A 25,906-nucleotide genomic window follows, 5' to 3' on the forward strand; every position below is an offset into this window, starting at 1 on the left:
AAATGAAAAATCTCCTGAACATCAACAACTTATATTTATGCAAATCACGTAAAACAGGTCCATTACTTAAACACATGATTTATTTTGATACGTAACAGGTCATGACTGTAAACGACGCCCCAGTACTTACAGATAGAGCAATATTGAGATACAATGAATTAGTCGAGACTTATCTTTTATACCCGTATGTACACGAAGATACAGACTTTAGGATTTCAGATATAGTTCCACAATTCTATTCCGATGAAGATGAGCATAGTATTATAGGTGCTGCTGTTATAGGACAGATATCCGACAAAATAGGTTAGATATTTATGAGATAATGTTTTTAAACCAAAAGACGTAACGTGAAAGTCAGGATTAATTGATTGTAACATGTAAACGTCCTCTTTGAAATATTTTATGTATAATCAGAAGAAGTGCAAGGCTAATCGATAAAGAAAGCACAATGAAAAAGAAAAGGATATTTCAGTCTCGCTTGAGACCTTAAAAATATGTAGGACGTCAAATACATTTAACCTCAAAATAATCAGAACCAAACAAAACAAATTCAGAACATTCAGATTTTCTAAAGTTTACGTGGGGGTGTGCCAACAATAGAGTTAAACACTGAAGAGTTCGGTCAAAATGGTGTTTCAACAGAATTTCGATTTTTATTTTTGCAGGAAAATGGATGTTTTCGCACAACAGCTCATGGACTTCATTTCCATATATAGACAAATCAGATTTACCCGGCAGATCAAACATAAATGTTCATCTTCTTGGTCCGGATGATATTATAAGATTTGTCCCTAATAACAGGTAATGCTAGTAGAAAGGATTCTGGTAAAACAGTTGACCATATAATAAAAAAAAAACCAATCAACATATCCTGCTTGTTGATAAAAAGTAAAATCATAAAAATAATGAACTCCGAGGAAAATTCAAAAAGGAAAGTCCCAAATCAAATGTCAAAATCAAAAACACTTACACATCAAACGAATGGATAACAACTGTCATAATTGTTTTCCTAAAAAATAATCAATCAATTGTAAATGAAATAATAAATAAAGTGATATCGTAATGGTTTGAAAGAAATTGCCGTGATAAAATAGTTCAAATAGTGAAAAACTTAAATTTGTCATTTATAAACAAACAAAAAAATGGCAAAAAATATAAAAGGAACATTCAAACTCATTAGTCGAAAATAAACTGACAACGTCATCAAAAAACAAACCCTAAAAATATAGTATACAAAACACAACATTGAAAACCTAAGACCAAGAAACACAAACCCCATCAAAACCCGGGAATGAAAGTATGTGCTCCGAAAGATTGAGCATATCGTGCACAACGTATAGCACCCGTTGAGCAATAAGAAATATATTTGAACTGAATCAGTTTGTTTTATAGTTATTATTTCCATCTTTATCAATACTTTCTTTTAGAATTTTTGTATGTTGTAGTTCATATCTTTGGACCAGACAAGAGGCAATAGCGTATACCAGAATTTACCTTCTTGGCTGGGACATGAGTAATTCAAATAACGAAACACAATTAACAGATATTGTGGACATTCATAAGTGTCATGGTATCCATAATAAGGTAATCTTCAATCAAACCGAAAGTACACAGAAATTCACATTTTACCTTCATACGGGTTTTTTGAAAAACATCTATATCTTCAACGTGCTATAAGTTTTGTGGATTATTTCTTTAATTATCTCAAAAGTAAATATGATTTTGAAAGCCAAAACAAAATTGTAAAAAAAACAACAAAAGTCAGACAATAGTAAATAAGGGCAACAGTAGTATATCGCTATTCTAAAGTCTTAAATCGATTAAGAGAAAACTAACCCGGGTAACAAACTGAAACCCAGGAAAACACATCAATTATAAGAGGAAAACAACGAAACAACACTGAAGTGCAACAAAAAACAAAAGACAACGCAACATAAATGGAAACAAACTTTTAGATAACAACTGCCGTTTCGATTCCATTACCTATTGTGATTTTCAATATCTGTATGTTAAGATATGTGGACCTGGCGGGAAATCAGAATTTGGAAGAGATGTTATCGCTCTCTACATAAACAGAGTTGGGTGTGATGGTATGGCGTCATCGTTGATGTCTGCAGACAGTTGTGGAATTTGTGGAGGACATGACGACTGCATTGATTGTACAGGAACACCTCATGGAGGTAAAATCAATATTTTTAGTTTTTCGTTTCACGACTTCATTTAAGAAAGATAACTGATACCTTACTGTATAAATAAAGACATTAAATATACAGAGATTGTAAATAAACTCACGTTAATACAGGAATTAAATGTGACGCTCGAATCCAAAAATAAACAGTCAAAAAACGTCAGAAGTTGAAGAGAAGTGTGGAATCAAAAAGCAAAATGTTTTGTCATATACAGATAGGGTCATTTCTTCCTGAAGTTTAAAATCTTTAGTATTTCTGAAAAAAGATAGACTGTTAAAAATATTCTATAATAGTATGTCTTACTTATCGTACAACGTAACTAAACCCATATTACAACTGACTTCAACGAACCTACATCCTTGAGCAATACTTTTTATAAACCCCTCCGCAAAAATATATAAACAATATCTTCAAGTACAATGTGTAAACACATTGCACAAAATACTTATTACTCTATAAAGGTATGGGCAATATCAATTAACTTTGTAATCCAATATTAACTCACTCACAAGCATATACCGTACAGCGGTTTATTTTCGCGGGTGTAAAATTTCGCGATTTTCATTGAATAAGGTGTACGAAATATTTCGGCGGTTATTATTTTGACGGATTCAAAACTTTTATCAGTACAATTGCATGGGCATGGGCATTTTTACACCCCGCATGGTCAAATTTACACCCCGCGAAAATAACCCACTTTACGGAATATGGAGCAGGAACTGTTCAACATGCTTTAACACTCCAGTTTAACATTCAGTGTTACTTAATCTTTATATATGTGTTTACTGTTATGTAGACTGAGACATGTATTGTCGAAATGCGCATCTGTTGCAGGAAAATTGGTACCGTTAATGTTATTACTACCACTGGGTCGATGCCTCTGCTGGTGGACTGTTAGTCCCCGAGGGTATCACCAGCCCAGTAGCCAGCACTTCGGTACTGGCATGAAAATACGGGTTTTTTGTGTTATTAAAATTTGCTGTTACAAAATGTTAGAAATTATTATAAATTAAGGAATGTATCTCTCTCATGCAAATCTCTGATTCCTTTCACGGATTTTGTTATAATTTTTGGACCTTTTGGATTATAGCTCTTCATCTTTCAAATAAGCTTTGGATTTCAAATATTTTGGCCACGAGCATCACTGAAGAGACATGTATTGTCGAAATGCGCATCTGGTGCAGGAAAATTGATACCGTTAATGTTATTACTACCTATGGGTCGATGCCTCTGCTGGTGGACTGTTAGTTCCCGAGGTTATCACCAGTCCAGTAGCCAGCACTTCGGTTTGATTTATAGTTTTAGAATTGCCTCTCTGGTAATACCTTCTCTTTATTGGTGCCTACAGCAGAATGTTCAAGGCTCTATAATCGTTATTTTAGATATACTTTATCATTAAAGGTGCATCATATGATATGTGCAGAGATTGTACAGGTGGAAGTAGCAGTATACCATACGGACACCATCTTGACTGCAACCATGAATGCGGCAATAATTATTACGAACAACGTTTACAAATGTGTGTCAGGTGAGTAAGATTAACAAAAAGGAATGAGTTTTATTCAATCCAGTAACTCTTTATATGATATAATATTTAATTCCAAAAATGTGATAAAAATTTATTCTTATTACTTTTAGGTTCAAGCAAAGCATATGTTATATGGTGTGTCAACTTATTTCAATGTGACGTATTATAGTTCTTCAAACTTTTTATGGAGTTTGTTAATTGAGTAAAAATTGAATTAACTGATTTTTTTATCATTCAGAAATGGTACAGATGTCCACGGACTGTTGACTTTAATGTCATGTGACAGTATGTTAAACAGCGGGGCTTACATAAACAAGCAAGTATCTCAATCATATCTAAACAATATGGTGTCCCCTAAACGTTAAGATGTATTCAATATTTTTTTACACAGTCGAGAGGGGAGAAATTGTGTATCTTACGCATTTCAATGTTTTAGTCTCTTGACTGCTTTACCCCTATTTTTGATATTTTTACCTATTATGTCTGTTGGTTTTGTTCACACTTCGTTGTCAATATAATACAATTGTATACGACTGTCATACAAGTTAGAGGTATAGCTAGCTATAAAACAAGGTTTATAATTAAAAAAAAATAAAATAAAAACAGGTCTAATTAACCATTTTCTGCATAAGAAAATGTCTGTACCAAGTCAGGAATATGAAAGTTGTCCATTCACCGTTTTGAATGACGTCCTCATGGATAATTACAGCACGTTCATAATCAACCGTAAAATATGAGAAAAAACATACCGAGGTGACGAGATCAACATGTTTAGAAATTTGTATGCAATATAGACTGAGGGAAAGTAAAATTACTACTGAAATTGCACCATTAAATTTTATCATTACCAAGACAATGTATATATAAAATTTTATATAACAGATTGATGTAGAGAACAACATTCCTGTTTTGGTTAAGGTATGTGTTACAAGAGAAAATATGCTTGATGGTTTTTGAATTTAAATAAATTACAATTAGGTTATCCTAAGTTGAACTTTTTATCATAGATGTGGACATTGTGTATTTGGTAATACTTCATTACCTAGTAATCATGGCGAAGATGTTTGTGAAGTCTGTAACGGTGACGGCACATCCTGTTTGGATTGTGATGGTGTTGTTAATGGCAACAAAAAGGAAGACTTTTGCGGACAATGTTTGCATCCATCAGACAGTAATTACAATAAAGGTAGGAATACATGTAGATTGATATGGTCTAGCAGACAAATGATTGGTTATTAATTTTGAATAAGGAGGACCAATAAAGAAACTTGCAACGTATGCACTTCATTTTCATTTATTGGTTATTGTTAAACACGTATATTGTTTTGTTGGACACTATATTTGATCTAAATGGTATTGTGCTTATTGCTTTGTCTGTCAAATACTAAATTTTGAAACAGCATACTTTTAAGTTAAGAAAACTTATCAAAAAGAAATGAAACACACAGATAATTGAAATTGTGGGAGGAATAACGAATATTATCAAGAAGGCAATGTTTAGCTGTAAAGACTCATCAAAGATGCAAGCCTTACAATCGGAAAAAGAGTAAAATATGAAAAATATATTTTCGTTATCTACAAATATTTTCTTTTAAATCCAGGCTGCATGAAGTTAGGATCAGTATCCCCGAATTACCTTCGCAACTTTGATAATCATACGTTGCATGTTGTTGGTGTAAAGTTGGACATGTTCTCGACTGTAGAATGTTCCCTACACAAACATAACGTAAGTATATTGGCATTTTTGTATTGATTCTCGGCAAAAAGTGTGTCTCAATTGGTTATGATATACTATTGTCGAATACCATTTCCAATGAATTCTGCACTGTTACACTGGTTTGTCTTTTATTTTTCAATTTACTTTGGCCTAAAAAGAACTCTTGGAACTGTTTTAGACAAAAAGTACTCGTTTTTGCAACTGCAAATAAAGACCAATGTTTGTAAACTTTTCATTAAGCATACACATAAATATATACGAAGATTAAGATATCATTTACAATTTGTGATAGATTTGTTTATATTTGTAGGACATATATTTGAGCGTACTTAGCTTTGATAACACAACAAGTACAATTGAACTACAGACACCAGATCTGTTAGGAACCAGGGGAGAATACAATATATCATGCTTGTTTGATAGCAATACCACTTTGGTACTGGAGAATGAGCTTACAATTTATAAATATCCACATATTACATCTATCAATCCTGACTCTATGGTAATTGGAGATATGATAAAGGTATGTTTTTATTAATGGAAAAATAATAATTGATAATGAGCACTCTTTTCTTACTGTAGCGGATTGGTTAACTTAATGTATGGACAGGCAGTAAACAACATCTATTTCGTTTGACTTTGTAATCTTAACTCAATATTGTAACATGATACATAACTATGCAACAACGTCAATAAAGTATATGGTGACGTTAACAAAGTAAATGGAAACGTCGTTAAAAGTAGTGTTAACGTTTGACGCGTAAGTTGAACTGTCTCTAAATAACTGACACTTATGAATATGTGACCCTATTCAAATTATTCACACCGATTAAAGGTTAGAAATGAATAGTTATAAATACATTATGATTCGTGCAAAATAGAATTAGACAATCATGATAAAAAAGACAAATGATGAAAAGATGAATTATTGTTTTCTTCTTTCAATAGATTGCTTGTAAGCTCTAATCCACTTTTTCGGAAATATTAGAGGCAACGCCAGTTCGATTGTCCTCTGTGACACGGATATGTTATAAATACGTCAGATACATGACGAAGTTCGTAAAACTTTCGGAAGGATAACATATCATTAGTTTATCGCTATCTTACACTAAGGAATCCGCTCGAAAGCAAGCTGTACATGTTTTAATGAAAATCGAATGCATGGCAGTTTGTTTGCCATGAAATTTTATATACATATTTTAATTGTTCAGTATTCAAATTTCATTTGCTTTTTTATCTTATCATTTTTTATTTTTTTTTATAAACCGTTCATTAATTTCCCTAATTTCTACGGCGTGTTATTTCTCTAAAAAGACATAGCATCTTTAATAATCGTTTATTAAATTAAAACAGGCCATGGGTCTTCATGTGTTCGCTTTTAGAAAATGATATTCCTTGAGGTGAATAAGAGGAAAAATAATTGTCGTTTCAGGGTTAATACATTCTTTTCTAAATGTTTAAAAATTCTGATTTCTGTTTATTTTTTCTAGGTGAATATAACAACGAACGGTGTGGAAGATACAGGGTTTACAAATCTTAACTTCTGTTTATTTCTTTTAGGTGAATATAACAACGGACGGTGTGGTAGATACAGGGTTTACAAATCTTAACTTCTGTTTATTTCTTTTAGGTGAATATAACAACGGACGATGTGGTAGATACGGGGTTTACAAATCTTAACTTCTGTTTATTTTTTCTAGGTGAATATAACAACGGACGGTGTGGTAGATACAGGGTTTACAAATCTTAACTTCTGTTTATTTTTTTCTAGGTGAATATAACAACGGACGGTGTGGAAGATACAGGGTTTACAAATCTTAACTTCTGTTTATTTTTTCTAGGTGAATATAACAACGGACGGTGTGGTAGATACAGGGTTTACAAATCTTAACTTCTGTTTATTTTTTTCTAGGTGAATATAACAACAGACGATGTGGTAGATACAGGGTTTACAAATCTTAACTTCTGTTTATTTTTTCTAGGTGAATATAACAACAGACGATGTGGTAGATACAGGGTTTACAAATCTTAACTTCTGTTTATTTCTTTTAGGTGAATATAACAACGGACGATGTGGTAGATACAGGGTTTACAAATCTTAACTTCTGTTTATTTCTTTTAGGTGAATATAACAACGGACGGTGTGGTAGATACAGGGTTTACAAATCTTAACTTCTGTTTATTTCTTTTAGATGAATATAACAACAGACGATGTGGTAGATACAGGGTTTACAAATCTTAACTTCTGTTTATTTTTTCTAGGTGAATATAACAACAGACGATGTGGTAGATACAGGGTTTACAAATCTTAACTTCTGTTTATTTCTTTAAGGTGAATATAACAACAGACGGTGTGGTAGATACAGGGTTTACAAATCTTAACTTGTGTTTATTTCTTTAAGGTGAATATAAGAACGGACGGTGTGGAAGATACAGGGTTTACAAATCTTAACTTCTGTTTATTTTTTCTAGGTGAATATAACAACAGACGATGTGGTAGATACAGGGTTTACAAATCTTAACTTCTGTTTATTTCTTTTAGGTGAATATAACAACGGACGGTGTGGTAGATACAGGGTTTACAAATCTTAACTTATGTTTATTTCTTTTAGGTGAATATAACAACGGACGGTGTGGAAGATACAGGGTTTACAAATCTTAACTTCTGTTTATTTCTTTTAGGTGAATATAACAACGGACGGTGTGGTAGATACAGGGTTTACAAATCTTAACTTCTGTTTATTTCTTTTAGGTGAATATAACAACGGACGGTGTGGAAGATACAGGGTTTACAAATCTTAACTTCTGTTTATTTCTTTTAGGTGAATATAACAACAGACGATGTGGTAGATACAGGGTTTACAAATCTTAACTTCTGTTTATTTCTTTTAGGTGAATATAACAACGGACGATGTGGTAGATACAGGGTTTACAAATCTTAACTTCTGTTTATTTCTTTTAGGTGAATATAACAACAGACGATGTGGTAGATACAGGGTTTACAAATCATAACTTCTGTTTATTTCTTTTAGGTGAATATAACAACAGACGATGTGGTAGATACAGGGTTTACAAATCTTAACTTCTGTTTATTTTTTCTAGGTGAATATAACAACAGACGATGTGGTAGATACAGGGTTTACAAATCTTAACTTCTGTTTATTTCTTTTAGGTGAATATAACAACAGACGGTGTGGTAGATACAGGGTTTACAAATCTTAACTTCTGTTTATTTCTTTTAGGTGAATATAACAACAGACGGTGTGGTAGATACAGGGTTTACAAATCTTAACTTCTGTTTATTTTTTCTAGGTGAATATAACAACAGACGATGTGGTAGATACAGGGTTTACAAATCTTAACTTCTGTTTATTTTTTCTAGGTGAATATAACAACAGACGATGTGGTAGATACAGGGTTTACAAATCTTAACTTCTGTTTATTTCTTTTAGGTGAATATAACAACAGACGATGTGGTAGATACAGGGTTTACAAATCTTAACTTCTGTTTATTTCTTTTAGGTGAATATAACAAGAGACGATGTGGTAGATACAGGGTTTACAAATCTTAACTTCTGTTTATTTTTTCTAGGTGAATATAACAACAGACGTTGTGGTAGATACAGGGTTTACAAATCTTAACTTCTGTTTATTTCTTTTAGGTGAATATAACAACAGACGATGTGGTAGATACAGGTTTTACAAATCTTAACTTCTGTTTATTTCTTTTAGGTGAATATAACAACAGACGATGTGGTAGATACAGGGTTTACAAATCTTAACTTCTGTTTATTTTTTCTAGGTGAATATAACAACGGACGATGTGGTAGATACAGGGTTTACAAATCTTAACTTCTGTTTATTTCTTTTAGGTGAATATAACAACGGACGGTGTGGTAGATACAGGGTTTACAAATCTTAACTTCTGTTTATTTTTTCTAGGTGAATATAACATCGGACGGTGTGGTAGATACAGGGTTTACAAATCTTCACTTCTGTTTATTTCTTTTAGGTGAATATAACAACGGACGGTGTGGTAGATACAGGGTTTACAAATCTTAACTTCTGTTTATTTTTTCTAGGTGAATATAACAACGGACGATGTGGTAGATACAGGGTTTACAAATCTTAACTTCTGTTTATTTCTTTTAGGTGAATATAACAACGGACGGTGTGGTAGATACGGGGTTTACAAATCTTAACTTCTGTTTATTTTTTCTAGGTGAATATAACAACGGACGGTGTGGTAGATACAGGGTTTACAAATCTTAACTTCTGTTTATTTTTTCTAGGTGAATATAACAACAGACGATGTGGTAGATACAGGGTTTACAAATCTTAACTTCTGTTTATTTTTTCTAGGTGAATATAACAACAGACGATGTGGTAGATACAGGGTTTACAAATCTTAACTTCTGTTTATTTCTTTTAGGTGAATATAACAACAGACGATGTGGTAGATACAGGGTTTACAAATCTTAACATCTGTTTATTTCTTTTAGGTAAATATAACAACGGACGGTGTGGAAGATACAGGGTTTACAAATCTTAACATCTGTTTATTTCTTTTAGGTGAATATAACAACAGACGATGTGGTAGATACAGGGTTTACAAATCTTAACTTCTGTTTATTTCTTTTAGGTGAATATAACAACAGACGATGTGGTAGATACAGGGTTTACAAATCTTAACTTCTGTTTATTTCTTTTAGGTCAATATAACAACGGACGGTGTGGAAGATACAGGGTTTACAAATCTTAACTTCTGTTTATTTCTTTTAGGTGAATATAACAACGGACGATGTGGTAGATACAGGGTTTACAAATCTTAACTTCTGTTTATTTCTTTTAGGTGAATATAACAACAGACGATGTGGTAGATACGGGGTTTACAAATCTTAACTTCTGTTTATTTTTTCTAGGTGAATATAACAACAGACGATGTGGTAGATACAGGATTTACAAATCTTAACTTCTGTTTATTTCTTTTAGGTGAATATAACAACAGACGATGTGGTAGATACGGGGTTTACAAATCTTAACTTCTGTTTATTTTTTCTAGGTTAATATAACAACGGACGATGTGGTAGATACACGTTTTACAAATCTTAACTTCTGTTTATTTCTTTTAGGTGAATATAACAACAGACGATGTGGTAGATACAGGGTTTACAAATCTTAACTTCTGTTTATTTTTTCTAGGTGAATATAACAACGGACGATGTGGTAGATACGGGGTTTACAAATCTTAACTTCTGTTTATTTCTTTTAGGTGAATATAACAACGGACGGTGTGGTAGATACAGGGTTTACAAATCTTAACTTCTGTTTATTTTTTCTAGGTGAATATAACAACGGACGGTGTGGTAGATACAGGGTTTACAAATCTTCACTTCTGTTTATTTCTTTTAGGTGAATATAACAACGGACGGTGTGGTAGATACAGGGTTTACAAATCTTAACTTCTGTTTATTTTTTCTAGGTGAATATAACAACGGACGATGTGGTAGATACAGGGTTTACAAATCTTAACTTCTGTTTATTTCTTTTAGGTGAATATAACAACGGACGGTGTGGTAGATACAGGGTTTACAAATCTTAACTTCTGTTTATTTTTTCTAGGTGAATATAACATCGGACGGTGTGGTAGATACAGGGTTTACAAATCTTCACTTCTGTTTATTTCTTTTAGGTGAATATAACAACGGACGGTGTGGTAGATACAGGGTTTACAAATCTTAACTTCTGTTTATTTCTTTTAGGTGAATATAACAACAGACGATGTGGTAGATACAGGGTTTACAAATCTTAACTTCTGTTTATTTTTTCTAGGTGAATATAACAACAGACGATGTGGTAGATACAGGGTTTACAAATCTTAACTTCTGTTTATTTCTTTTAGGTGAATATAACAACAGACGATGTGGTAGATACAGGGTTTACAAATCTTAACATCTGTTTATTTCTTTTAGGTAAATATAACAACGGACGGTGTGGAAGATACAGGGTTTACAAATCTTAACATCTGTTTATTTCTTTTAGGTGAATATAACAACAGACGATGTGGTAGATACAGGGTTTACAAATCTTAACTTCTGTTTATTTCTTTTAGGTGAATATAACAACAGACGATGTGGTAGATACAGGGTTTACAAATCTTAACTTCTGTTTATTTCTTTTAGGTCAATATAACAACGGACGGTGTGGAAGATACAGGGTTTACAAATCTTAACTTCTGTTTATTTCTTTTAGGTGAATATAACAACGGACGATGTGGTAGATACAGGGTTTACAAATCTTAACTTCTGTTTATTTCTTTTAGGTGAATATAACAACAGACGATGTGGTAGATACGGGGTTTACAAATCTTAACTTCTGTTTATTTTTTCTAGGTGAATATAACAACAGACGATGTGGTAGATACAGGATTTACAAATCTTAACTTCTGTTTATTTCTTTTAGGTGAATATAACAACAGACGATGTGGTAGATACGGGGTTTACAAATCTTAACTTCTGTTTATTTTTTCTAGGTTAATATAACAACGGACGATGTGGTAGATACACGTTTTACAAATCTTAACTTCTGTTTATTTCTTTTAGGTGAATATAACAACAGACGATGTGGTAGATACAGGGTTTACAAATCTTAACTTCTGTTTATTTTTTCTAGGTGAATATAACAACGGACGATGTGGTAGATACGGGGTTTACAAATCTTAACTTCTGTTTATTTCTTTTAGGTGAATATAACAACGGACGGTGTGGTAGATACAGGGTTTACAAATCTTAACTTCTGTTTATTTTTTCTAGGTGAATATAACAACGGACGGTGTGGTAGATACAGGGTTTACAAATCTTCACTTCTGTTTATTTCTTTTAGGTGAATATAACAACGGACGGTGTGGTAGATACAGGGTTTACAAATCTTAACTTCTGTTTATTTTTTCTAGGTGAATATAACAACGGACGATGTGGTAGATACAGGGTTTACAAATCTTAACTTCTGTTTATTTCTTTTAGGTGAATATAACAACGGACGGTGTGGTAGATACGGGGTTTACAAATCTTAACTTCTGTTTATTTTTTCTAGGTGAATATAACAACGGACGGTGTGGTAGATACAGGGTTTACAAATCTTAACTTCTGTTTATTTCTTTTAGGTGAATATAACAACAGACGGTGTGGTAGATACAGGGTTTACAAATCTTAACTTCTGTTTATTTCTTTTAGGTGAATATAACAACAGACGATATGGTAGATACAGGGTTTACAAATCTTAACTTCTGTTTATTTCTTTTAGGTGAATATAACAACGGACGGTGTGGTAGATACAGGGTTTACAAATCTTAACTTCTGTTTATTTTTTCTAGGTGAATATAACAACGGACGATGTGGTAGATACAGGGTTTACAAATCTTAACTTCTGTTTATTTTTTCTAGGTGAATATAACAACGGTCGATGTGGTAGATACAGGGTTTACAAATCTTAACTTCTGTTTATTTCTTTTAGGTGAATATAACAACGGACGATGTGGTAGATACGGGGTTTACAAATCTTAACTTCTGTTTATTTCTTTTAGGTGAATATAACAACAGACGATGTGGTAGATACGGGGTTTACAAATCTTAACTTCTGTTTATTTCTTTTAGGTGAATATAACAACAGACGATGTGGTAGATACAGGGTTTACAAATCTTAACTTCTGTTTATTTCTTTTAGGTGAATATAACAACAGACGATGTGGTAGATACAGGGTTTACAAATCTTAACTTCTGTTTATTTCTTTTAGGTGAATATAACAACGGACGATGTGGTAGATACAGGGTTTACAAATCTTAACTTCTGTTTATTTCTTTTAGGTGAATATAACAACGGACGATGTGGTAGATACAGGGTTTACAAATCTTAACTTCTGTTTATTTCTTTTAGGTGAATATAACAACGGACGATGTGGTAGATACAGGGTTTACAAATCTTAACTTCTGTTTATTTCTTTTAGGTGAATATAACAACGGACGATGTGGTAGATACAGGGTTTACAAATCTTAACTTCTGTTTATTTCTTTTAGGTAAATATGGGGTTTACAAATCTTAACTTCTGTTTATTTTTTCTAGGTGAATATAACAACGGACGGTGTGGTAGATACAGGGTTTACAAATCTTAACTTCTGTTTATTTCTTTTAGGTGAATATAACAACGGACGGTGTGGTAGATACAGGGTTTACAAATCTTAACTTCTGTTTATTTCTTTTAGGTGAATATAACAACGGACGGTGTGGAAGATACAGGGTTTACAAATCTTACCTTCTGTTTATTTCTTTTAGGTGAATATAACAACGGACGGTGTGGAAGATACGGGGTTTACAAATCTTAACTTCTGTTTATTTCTTTTAGGTGAATATAACAACGGACGGTGTGGTAGATACAGGGTTTACAAATCTTAACTTCTGTTTATTTCTTTTAGGTGAATATAACAACGGACGGTGTGGAAGATACGGGGTTTACAAATCTTAACTTCTGTTTATTTTTTCTAGGTGAATATAACAACGGACGGTGTGGTAGATACAGGGTTTACAAATCTTAACTTCTGTTTATTTCTTTTAGGTGAATATAACAACGGACGGTGTGGAAGATACAGGGTTTACAAATCTTAACTTCTGTTTATTTCTTTTAGGTGAATATAACAACGGACGGTGTGGAAGATACAGGGTTTACAAATCTTAACTTCTGTATATTTCTTTTAGGTGAATATAACAACGAACGGTGTGGAAGATACAGGGTTTACAAATCTTAACGTCTGTTTATTTCTTTTAGGTGAATATAACAACGGACGATGTGGTGAAACGGGGTTTACAAATCTTAACTTCTGTTTATTTTTTCTAGGTGAATATAACAACGGACGGTGTGGAAGATACGGGGTTTACAAATCTTAACTTCTGTTTATTTCTTTTAGGTGAATATAACAACGGACGGTGTGGAAGATACAGGGTTTACAAATCTTAACGTCTGTTTATTTCTTTTAGGTGAATATAACAACGGACGATGTGGTGAAACGGGGTTTACAAATCTTAACTTCTGTTTATTTTTTCTAGGTGAATATAACAACGGACGGTGTGGAAGATACGGGGTTTACAAATCTTAACTTCTGTTTATTTCTTTTAGGTGAATATAACAACGGACGGTGTGGAAGATACAGGGTTTACAAATCTTAACTTGTGTTTATTTCTTTTAGGTGAATATAACAACGAACGGTGTGGAAGATACAGGGTTTACAAATCTTAACTTCTGTTTATTTCTTTTAGGTGAATATAACAACGAACGGTGTGGAAGATACAGGGTTTACAAATCTTAACTTCTGTTTATTTCTTTTAGGTGAATATAACAACGGACGATATGGTAGATACGGGGTTTACAAATCTTAACTTCTGTTTATTTTTTCTAGGTGAATATAACAACGGACGGTGTGGTAGATACAGGGTTTACAAATCTTAACTTCTGTTTATTTCTTTTAGGTGAATATAACAACGGACGGTGTGGAAGATACGGGGTTTACAAATCTTAACATCTGTTTATTTCTTTTAGGTGAATATAACAACGGACGGTGTGGAAGATACGGGGTTTACAAATCTTAACTTCTGTTTAGTTTTTTTCTAGGTGAATATAACAACGGACGGTGTGGAAGATACGGGGTTTACAAATCTTAACTTCTGTTTATTTCTTTTAGGTGAATATAACAACGGACGGTGTGGAAGATACAGGGTTTACAAATCTTAACTTCTGTTTATTTCTTTTAGGTGAATATAACAACGGACGGTGTGGAAGATACAGGGTTTACAAATCTTAACTTCTGTTTATTTCTTTTAGGTGAATATAACAACGGACGGTGTGGAAGATACGGGGTTTACAAATCTTAACTTCTGTTTATTTGTTCTAGGTGAATATAACAACGGACGATGTGGTAGACACAGGGTTTACAAATCTTAACATCTGTTTATTTCTTTTAGGTGAATATAACAACAGACGATGTGGTAGATACAGGGTTTACAAATCTTAACTTCTGTTTATTTTTTCTAGGTGAATATAACAACAGACGATGTGGTAGATACAGGGTTTACAAATCTTAACATCTGTTTATTTCTTTTAGGTGAATATAACAACGGACGGTGTGGAAGATACGGGGTTTACAAATCTTAACTTCTGTTTATTTTTTCTAGGTGATTATAACAACGGACGGTGTGGTAGATACAGAGTTTACAAATCTTAACTTCTGTTTATTTTTTTCTAGGTGAATATAACAACGGACGGTGTGGAAGATACGGGGTTTACAAATCTTAACTTCTGTTTATTTTTTTCTAGGTGAATATAACAACGGACAGTGTGGAAGATACAGGGTTTACAAATCTGAACTTCTGTTTATTTTTTTCTAGGTGAATATAACAACAGACGATGTGGTAGATACAGGGTTTACAAATCTTAACATCTGTTTATTTCTTTTAGGTGAATATAACAACGGACGATGTGGAAGATACAGGGTTTACAAATCTTAACTTCTGTTTATTTCTTTAAGGTGAATATAACAACGGACGGTGTGGAAGATACAGGGTTTACAAATCTTAACTTCTGTTTATTTTTTTTCTAGGTGAATATAACAACGGACGGTGTCGAAGATACAGGGTTTACAAATCTTAACTTCTGTTTATTTTTTTCTAGGTGAATATAACAACGGACGGTGTCGAAGATACGGGGTTTACAAATCTTAACTTCTGTTTATTTCTTTTAGGTGAATATAACAACGGACGGTGTGGAAGATACAGGGTTTATAAATCTTAAATTCTGTTTATTTCTTTTAGGTGAATATAACAACGGACGGTGTGGAAGATACAGGGTTTACAAATCTTAACTTCTGTTTATTTCTTTTAGGTGAATATAACAACGGACGGTGTGGAAGATACGTGGTTTACAAATCTTAACTTCTGTTTATTTTTTCTAGGTGAATATAACAACGGACGATGTGGTAGATACAGGGTTTACAAATCTTAACTTCTGTTTATTTTTTCTAGGTGAATATAACAACAGACGATGTGGTAGATACAGGATTTACAAGTCTTAACATCTGTTTATTTCTTTTAGGTGAATATAACAACGGACGGTGTGGAAGATACGGGGTTTACAAATCTTAACTTCTGTTTATTTTTTCTAGGTGATTATAACAACGGACTGTGTGGTAGATACAGGGTTTACAAATCTTAACTTCTGTTTATTTTTTTCTAGGTGAATATAACAACGGACGGTGTGGAAGATACGGGGTTTACAAATCTTAACTTCTGTTTATTTTTTTCTAGGTGAATATAACAACGGACGGTGTGGAAGATACGGGGTTTACAAATCTTAACTTCTGTTTATTTTTTCTAGGTGAATATAACAACGGACGATGTGGTAGATACAGGGTTTACAAATCTTAACATCTGTTTATTTCTTTTAGGTGGATATAACAACAGACGATGTGGTAGATACAGGGTTTACAAATCTTAACTTCTGTTTATTTTTTCTAGGTGAATATAACAACAGAGGATGTGGTAGATACAGGGTTTACAAATCTTAACATCTGTTTATTTCTTTTAGGTGAATATAACAACGGACGGTGTGGAAGATACGGGGTTTACAAATCTTAACTTCTGTTTATTTTTTCTAGGTGAATATAACAACAGACGATGTGGTAGATACAGGGTTTACAAATCTTAACATCTGTTTATTTCTTTTAGGTGAATATAACAACAGACGATGTGGTAGATACAGGGTTTACAAATCTTAACTTCTGTTTATTTTTTCTAGGTGAATATAACAACAGACGATGTGGTAGATACAGGATTTACAAATCTTAACATCTGTTTATTTCTTTTAGGTGAATATAACAACGGACGGTGTGGAAGATACGGGGTTTACAAATCTTAACTTCTGTTTATTTTTTCTAGGTGATTATAACAACGGACGGTGTGGTAGATACAGGGTTTACAAATCTTAACTTCTGTTTATTTTTTTCTAGGTGAATATAACAACGGACGGTGTGGAAGATACGGGGTTTACAAATCTTAACTTCTGTTTATTTTTTTCTAGGTGAATATAACAACGGACGGTGTGGAAGATACGGGGTTTACAAATCTTAACTTCTGTTTATTTCTTTTAGGTGAATATAACAACAGACGGTGTGGAAGATACAGGGTTTACAAATCTTAACATCTGTTTATTTCTTTTAGGTGAATATAACAACAGACGATGTGGTAGATACAGGGTTTACAAATCTTAACTTCTGTTTATTTCTTTTAGGTGAATATAACAACAGACGATGTGGTAGATACAGGGTTTACAAATCTTAACTTCTGTTTATTTTTTTCTAGGTGAATATAACAACGGACGGTGTGGATGATACAGGGTTTACAAATCTTAACTTCTGTTTATTTTTTTCTAGGTGAATATAACAACGGACGGTGTGGAAGATACAGGGTTTACAAATCTTAACTTCTGTTTATTTTTTCTAGGTGAATATAACAACGGACGGTGTGGAAGATGCAGGGTTTACAAATCTTAACTTCTGTTTATTTTTTCTAGGTGAATATAACAACGTACGGTGTGGAAGATACAGGGTTTACAAATCTTAACTTCTGTTTATTTCTTTTAGGTGAATATAACAACGGACGGTGTGGTAGATACAGGGTTTACAAATCTTAACTTCTGTTTATTTCTTTTAGGTGAATATAACAACGGACGGTGTGGAAGATACAGGGTTTACAAATCTTACCTTCTGTTTATTTCTTTTAGGTGAATATAACAACGGACGGTGTGGAAGATACGGGGTTTACAAATCTTAACTTCTGTTTATTTCTTTTAGGTGAATATAACAACGGACGGTGTGGTAGATACAGGGTTTACAAATCTTAACTTCTGTTTATTTCTTTTAGGTGAATATAACAACGGACGGTGTGGAAGATACGGGGTTTACAAATCTTAACTTCTGTTTATTTTTTCTAGGTGAATATAACAACGGACGGTGTGGTAGATACAGGGTTTACAAATCTTAACTTCTGTTTATTTCTTTTAGGTGAATATAACAACGGACGGTGTGGAAGATACAGGGTTTACAAATCTTAACTTCTGTTTATTTCTTTTAGGTGAATATAACAACGGACGGTGTGGAAGATACAGGGTTTACAAATCTTAACTTCTGTATATTTCTTTTAGGTGAATATAACAACGAACGGTGTGGAAGATACAGGGTTTACAAATCTTAACGTCTGTTTATTTCTTTTAGGTGAATATAACAACGGACGATGTGGTGAAACGGGGTTTACAAATCTTAACTTCTGTTTATTTTTTCTAGGTGAATATAACAACGGACGGTGTGGAAGATACGGGGTTTACAAATCTTAACTTCTGTTTATTTCTTTTAGGTGAATATAACAACGGACGGTGTGGAAGATAGAGGGTTTACAAATCTTAACTTGTGTTTATTTCTTTTAGGTGAATATAACAACGAACGGTGTGGAAGATACAGGGTTTACAAATCTTAACTTCTGTTTATTTCTTTTAGGTGAATATAACAACGAACGGTGTGGAAGATACAGGGTTTACAAATCTTAACTTCTGTTTATTTCTTTTAGGTGAATATAACAACGGACGATATGGTAGATACGGGGTTTACAAATCTTAACTTCTGTTTATTTTTTCTAGGTGAATATAACAACGGACGGTGTGGTAGATACAGGGTTTACAAATCTTAACTTCTGTTTATTTCTTTTAGGTGAATATAACAACGGACGGTGTGGAAGATACGGGGTTTACAAATCTTAACATCTGTTTATTTCTTTTAGGTGAATATAACAACGGACGGTGTGGAAGATACGGGGTTTACAAATCTTAACTTCTGTTTAGTTTTTTTCTAGGTGAATATAACAACGGACGGTGTGGAAGATACGGGGTTTACAAATCTTAACTTCTGTTTATTTCTTTTAGGTGAATATAACAACGGACGGTGTGGAAGATACAGGGTTTACAAATCTTAACTTCTGTTTATTTCTTTTAGGTGAATATAACAACGGACGGTGTGGAAGATACAGGGTTTACAAATCTTAACTTCTGTTTATTTCTTTTAGGTGAATATAACAACGGACGGTGTGGAAGATACGGGGTTTACAAATCTTAACTTCTGTTTATTTGTTCTAGGTGAATATAACAACGGACGATGTGGTAGACACAGGGTTTACAAATCTTAACATCTGTTTATTTCTTTTAGGTGAATATAACAACAGACGATGTGGTAGATACAGGGTTTACAAATCTTAACTTCTGTTTATTTTTTCTAGGTGAATATAACAACAGACGATGTGGTAGATACAGGGTTTACAAATCTTAACATCTGTTTATTTCTTTTAGGTGAATATAACAACGGACGGTGTGGAAGATACGGGGTTTACAAATCTTAACTTCTGTTTATTTTTTCTAGGTGATTATAACAACGGACGGTGTGGTAGATACAGAGTTTACAAATCTTAACTTCTGTTTATTTTTTTCTAGGTGAATATAACAACGGACGGTGTGGAAGATACGGGGTTTACAAATCTTAACTTCTGTTTATTTTTTTCTAGGTGAATATAACAACGGACAGTGTGGAAGATACAGGGTTTACAAATCTGAACTTCTGTTTATTTTTTTCTAGGTGAATATAACAACAGACGATGTGGTAGATACAGGGTTTACAAATCTTAACATCTGTTTATTTCTTTTAGGTGAATATAACAACGGACGATGTGGAAGATACAGGGTTTACAAATCTTAACTTCTGTTTATTTCTTTAAGGTGAATATAACAACGGACGGTGTGGAAGATACAGGGTTTACAAATCTTAACTTCTGTTTATTTTTTTTCTAGGTGAATATAACAACGGACGGTGTCGAAGATACAGGGTTTACAAATCTTAACTTCTGTTTATTTTTTTCTAGGTGAATATAACAACGGACGGTGTCGAAGATACGGGGTTTACAAATCTTAACTTCTGTTTATTTCTTTTAGGTGAATATAACAACGGACGGTGTGGAAGATACAGGGTTTATAAATCTTAAATTCTGTTTATTTCTTTTAGGTGAATATAACAACGGACGGTGTGGAAGATACAGGGTTTACAAATCTTAACTTCTGTTTATTTCTTTTAGGTGAATATAACAACGGACGGTGTGGAAGATACGTGGTTTACAAATCTTAACTTCTGTTTATTTTTTCTAGGTGAATATAACAACGGACGATGTGGTAGATACAGGGTTTACAAATCTTAACTTCTGTTTATTTTTTCTAGGTGAATATAACAACAGACGATGTGGTAGATACAGGATTTACAAGTCTTAACATCTGTTTATTTCTTTTAGGTGAATATAACAACGGACGGTGTGGAAGATACGGGGTTTACAAATCTTAACTTCTGTTTATTTTTTCTAGGTGATTATAACAACGGACTGTGTGGTAGATACAGGGTTTACAAATCTTAACTTCTGTTTATTTTTTTCTAGGTGAATATAACAACGGACGGTGTGGAAGATACGGGGTTTACAAATCTTAACTTCTGTTTATTTTTTTCTAGGTGAATATAACAACGGACGGTGTGGAAGATACGGGGTTTACAAATCTTAACTTCTGTTTATTTTTTCTAGGTGAATATAACAACGGACGATGTGGTAGATACAGGGTTTACAAATCTTAACATCTGTTTATTTCTTTTAGGTGGATATAACAACAGACGATGTGGTAGATACAGGGTTTACAAATCTTAACTTCTGTTTATTTTTTCTAGGTGAATATAACAACAGAGGATGTGGTAGATACAGGGTTTACAAATCTTAACATCTGTTTATTTCTTTTAGGTGAATATAACAACGGACGGTGTGGAAGATACGGGGTTTACAAATCTTAACTTCTGTTTATTTTTTCTAGGTGAATATAACAACAGACGATGTGGTAGATACAGGGTTTACAAATCTTAACATCTGTTTATTTCTTTTAGGTGAATATAACAACAGACGATGTGGTAGATACAGGGTTTACAAATCTTAACTTCTGTTTATTTTTTCTAGGTGAATATAACAACAGACGATGTGGTAGATACAGGATTTACAAATCTTAACATCTGTTTATTTCTTTTAGGTGAATATAACAACGGACGGTGTGGAAGATACGGGGTTTACAAATCTTAACTTCTGTTTATTTTTTCTAGGTGATTATAACAACGGACGGTGTGGTAGATACAGGGTTTACAAATCTTAACTTCTGTTTATTTTTTTCTAGGTGAATATAACAACGGACGGTGTGGAAGATACGGGGTTTACAAATCTTAACTTCTGTTTATTTTTTTCTAGGTGAATATAACAACGGACGGTGTGGAAGATACGGGGTTTACAAATCTTAACTTCTGTTTATTTCTTTTAGGTGAATATAACAACAGACGGTGTGGAAGATACAGGGTTTACAAATCTTAACATCTGTTTATTTCTTTTAGGTGAATATAACAACAGACGATGTGGTAGATACAGGGTTTACAAATCTTAACTTCTGTTTATTTCTTTTAGGTGAATATAACAACAGACGATGTGGTAGATACAGGGTTTACAAATCTTAACTTCTGTTTATTTTTTTCTAGGTGAATATAACAACGGACGGTGTGGATGATACAGGGTTTACAAATCTTAACTTCTGTTTATTTTTTTCTAGGTGAATATAACAACGGACGGTGTGGAAGATACAGGGTTTACAAATCTTAACTTCTGTTTATTTTTTCTAGGTGAATATAACAACGGACGGTGTGGAAGATACAGGGTTTACAAATCTTAACTTCTGTTTATTTTTTCTAGGTGAATATAACAACGTACGGTGTGGAAGATACAGGGTTTACAAATCTTAACTTCTGTTTATTTTTTTCTAGGTGAATATAACAACAGACGATGTGGTAGATACAGGGTTTACAAATCTTAACATCTGTTTATTTCTTTTAGGTGAATATAACAACGGACGGTGTGGAAGATACAGGGTTTACAAATCTTAACTTCTGTTTATTTCTTTTAGGTGAATATAACAACGGACGGTGTGGAAGATACAGGGTTTACAAATCTTAACTTCTGTTTATTTTTTCTAGGTGAATATAACAACGGACGGTGTGGAAGATACAGGGTTTACAAATCTTAACTTCTGTTTATTTTTTTCTAGGTGAATATAACAACGGACGGTGTGGAAGATACAGGGTTTACAAATCTTAACATCTGTTTATTTCTTTTAGGTGAATATAACAACGGACGGTGTGGAAGATACGGGGTTTACAAATCTTAACTTCTGTTTATTTTTTTCTAGGTGAATATAACAACGGACGGTGTGGAAGATACAGGGTTTACAAATCTTAACTTCTGTTTATTTTTTCTAGGTGAATATAACAACGGACGGTGTGGAAGATACGGGGTTTACAAATCTTAACTTCTGTTTATTTTTTCTAGGTGAATATAACAACGGACGGTGTGGAAGATACGGGGTTTACAAATCTTAACTTCTGTTTATTTTTTCTAGGTGAATATAACAACGGACGGTGTGGAAGATACAGGGTTTACAAATCTTAACTTCTGTTTATTTTTTTCTAGGTGAATATAACAACGGACGGTGTGGAAGATACAGGGTTTACAAATCTTAACTTCTGTTTATTTTTTATAGGTGAATATAACAACGGACGGTGTGGTAGATACAGGGTTTACACAGTGTATACTATTATGTCCGTTCAGAAGTCCGGAAATTGGTTGTTACACAGCATCAGGATTTTCAAAAGTCCATATCCCTATTGTTTTGCTGAACTCAAAAATAGTGCAGTGCGATTTAAGTCAGTTGCGGTATTTTAATCGTGCTAAAGCCTACAAAATATTAGTGGCAGTAGAACAAAAAGAGATTTTGGATCTAACAAGGTAAAGACAGGTTTTGGTTTTGTCATGTTTAACAAGCTTCCCATTTTGTTTATCTTGGAGTTTGTTTTTTTGGTTACATTTTTGTTATTATTTTTATTACAAAAAAAATATTTAAAATCATAACAGTCCTTTCTTCATTTATAAGCAGAACTGTAAAACAACTTTTTAAAACGGATTAGAACATTGGAGATTAATTATCGTTTTATATTTGGTATAAGTGAATATTTACATGCATGCACAAATATTATTTGTAGGTTACAATCCACAGACTTTATCATCAGAGCCGAGGCTCCTGTTATACAAGCTGCCATATTTGATAGAAGTTTTTGTTACTTCAGTGTTGTTTTCAATAGAGATATAACTGGACCAAATAAATGCAGCGATATATTCCATTTGGATACTTATAATTTATTAGGAACAGGTATAAAGTTGAATAACTAGATATATGAAAATTGTAGGGACTGAAATGGTTCTGCTTTTTACACGTCCGTCAAAATTTTGACGGGACGTATTATGGTATACACATGTCCGGCGTAAACATGTCGCACCGAAACTTGTGAACAACTAACCCAAGTTTCATGAAACTTAAAATGGTTGTTCCTTATGATGGCCAAACGATCTGTATACTTTCTTGGATTAAAACATTTTGAGTTACGGGACTTTTTAACTAAAACAGGGGTGGTGGTTTTTTTTCACAAGTCGCGCCTTATCTCAAAAACCATTAATGATTTTTGATTAAAACTTTACATACTTCTTAGTTATATTAATCTAAAGATCTGTATATTTTTGGTGATGACTCAAAATTTTATTTTTGAGTTATTGAAAAAAAAGAGGGGGTTCACATGTGGCGCCATATCTCAGAAACTATTCATGATTATTGCATAAAGCTTCACACACCTGTTAGTTATATTAATGTCAAGATCTGATAACTTTTTAGTGATGATTATTTATTTTATTTTAGAGTTATTGAGTATTTGTAAAAAAGGGAGGGGTCACATGTATGAAAGGCCGATCATGTCAAAAACCCGATAAAGTAACACGTTAACATTTAACGCGATTAAAACACATGTAACACGATAATACAGTTTAAACGCGTAAAAACAAAATTTTAACGAGTAAAACAATATTCTAACGCGTAAAGAAATCAATATATTTAACGCGTTAAACTTTGCAATTATCAGTAAAAGACGTTTATCGCGATAAAATACCTGTCGCACTGGCCACATGTGTCATAATGAATCACATTTACGCGTTAAATTCAACACCATTACGTTGCTACGATATATTACTTAACACGTTAAAACATTGTTTAACGCGTTAAAACATCGTTTAACGCGTTAAAACATCGATTAATGCGTTAAAACATCGGTTAAAGCGTTAAAACATCATTGCATGGAATATCGGGTGTCCTGTACATTACAGACGAGGAGGATAACAATTCTCTTTAACAGCCCAGATTTCAAAATAGCAAACACAGGTTTGTTAACTGAAAACCATACAAGTTCTAATGTCCTATATGAAGCAGGTATCTTGAACAACATGGACTCTGAATGCATCGCTTTATGCGATTTAATATAAAAAAAACAAGTGCTGCAAATGAAAACATACCACCACAAACACAAGAAGATTACACCAATGAAGACGATAACATTTTAGCACACTAGGGAATGAATTACAGCCTCCAACGTGTAGCCTTGGCCCACACCGAACAGTAAGGTATGAAGGGTCCAAAAAAAGACAACCATTCAAACAGGAAAGCCAACGGTTTAATCTATAAAAAAAATGAGAAACACTTATGAAGCACATCAACGAAAGACAACCACGGTACAAAGTACCTGAATTAGGACAGATGCAAACAAATTCAACGAGTTTAAACGTTATAATAGACACCAACATTTATCCAACTTGAAACGATAGTGTAATATCATAACGTAGAAAGACACACTTTAAAATATCAACTGAAATGGCTTAACTCAATCAAATGACATATTAAAAAAACTATTGAAGAATGACTCAATGTAAATACAAAATAAAACAATGGGGTTACAGTCAAATAATATCAGAAAGACAATCATAACCTTGAACAAAATTCAGGACTGATAACGGACGGACAGAGAGACAGTCTATTTCCGCTTTACAGGTAGGGCACTAATAATAGCGCCCATTTTAGGGGAAGGGGGATACATAATGTGTTCTCTGTACATGCCATATTACAGAACAACGCAGTATTTAGAGGTAAGAAATGAATGATGGCGAGGCGAAAAAAAACCCAACTTAGTAAGTAGTAAGAATAAAGAATAACATCCTCCTTCCCCAATGGATATCAAATAGTCATCCTCTTACTTTTGGCACAGATTAAATGCATTATTGGGCATGGTTTACTAGATGCTCGATGCATGCTCTTAAGAGCCTCTTGTTTTAAACATGTTCACAATTTACACAAGATTGCTAGATGGTATATTCGTAATAGAAACCAGGATTGAAATTTTG

General features: G+C 33.1%; 1 protein-coding gene across 2 annotated transcripts in view; it reads left to right on the forward strand.

The window, feature by feature from the left end:
* LOC143078688 (uncharacterized) overlaps positions 1–25,906 on the forward strand; it is a 66,372-nt gene that overhangs the window by 8,149 nt on the left and 32,317 nt on the right. For both annotated transcript variants that reach the window (XM_076253595.1, XM_076253594.1), the window contains 11 exons: positions 99–303; positions 666–801; positions 1,446–1,584; positions 2,015–2,180; positions 3,591–3,717; positions 3,956–4,033; positions 4,725–4,903; positions 5,319–5,443; positions 5,745–5,957; positions 23,172–23,416; positions 23,671–23,837. In XM_076253595.1, coding sequence (XP_076109710.1) covers positions 99–303; positions 666–801; positions 1,446–1,584; positions 2,015–2,180; positions 3,591–3,717; positions 3,956–4,033; positions 4,725–4,903; positions 5,319–5,443; positions 5,745–5,957; positions 23,172–23,416; positions 23,671–23,837 — 1,780 coding nt within the window. The remainder of the gene's footprint in view (positions 1–98; positions 304–665; positions 802–1,445; positions 1,585–2,014; positions 2,181–3,590; positions 3,718–3,955; positions 4,034–4,724; positions 4,904–5,318; positions 5,444–5,744; positions 5,958–23,171; positions 23,417–23,670; positions 23,838–25,906) is intronic.

The sequence above is a fragment of the Mytilus galloprovincialis genome, chromosome 6 (assembly GCF_965363235.1).
Source record: "Mytilus galloprovincialis chromosome 6, xbMytGall1.hap1.1, whole genome shotgun sequence".
NCBI classification, from domain to species: Eukaryota; Metazoa; Mollusca; class Bivalvia; order Mytilida; family Mytilidae; genus Mytilus; species Mytilus galloprovincialis.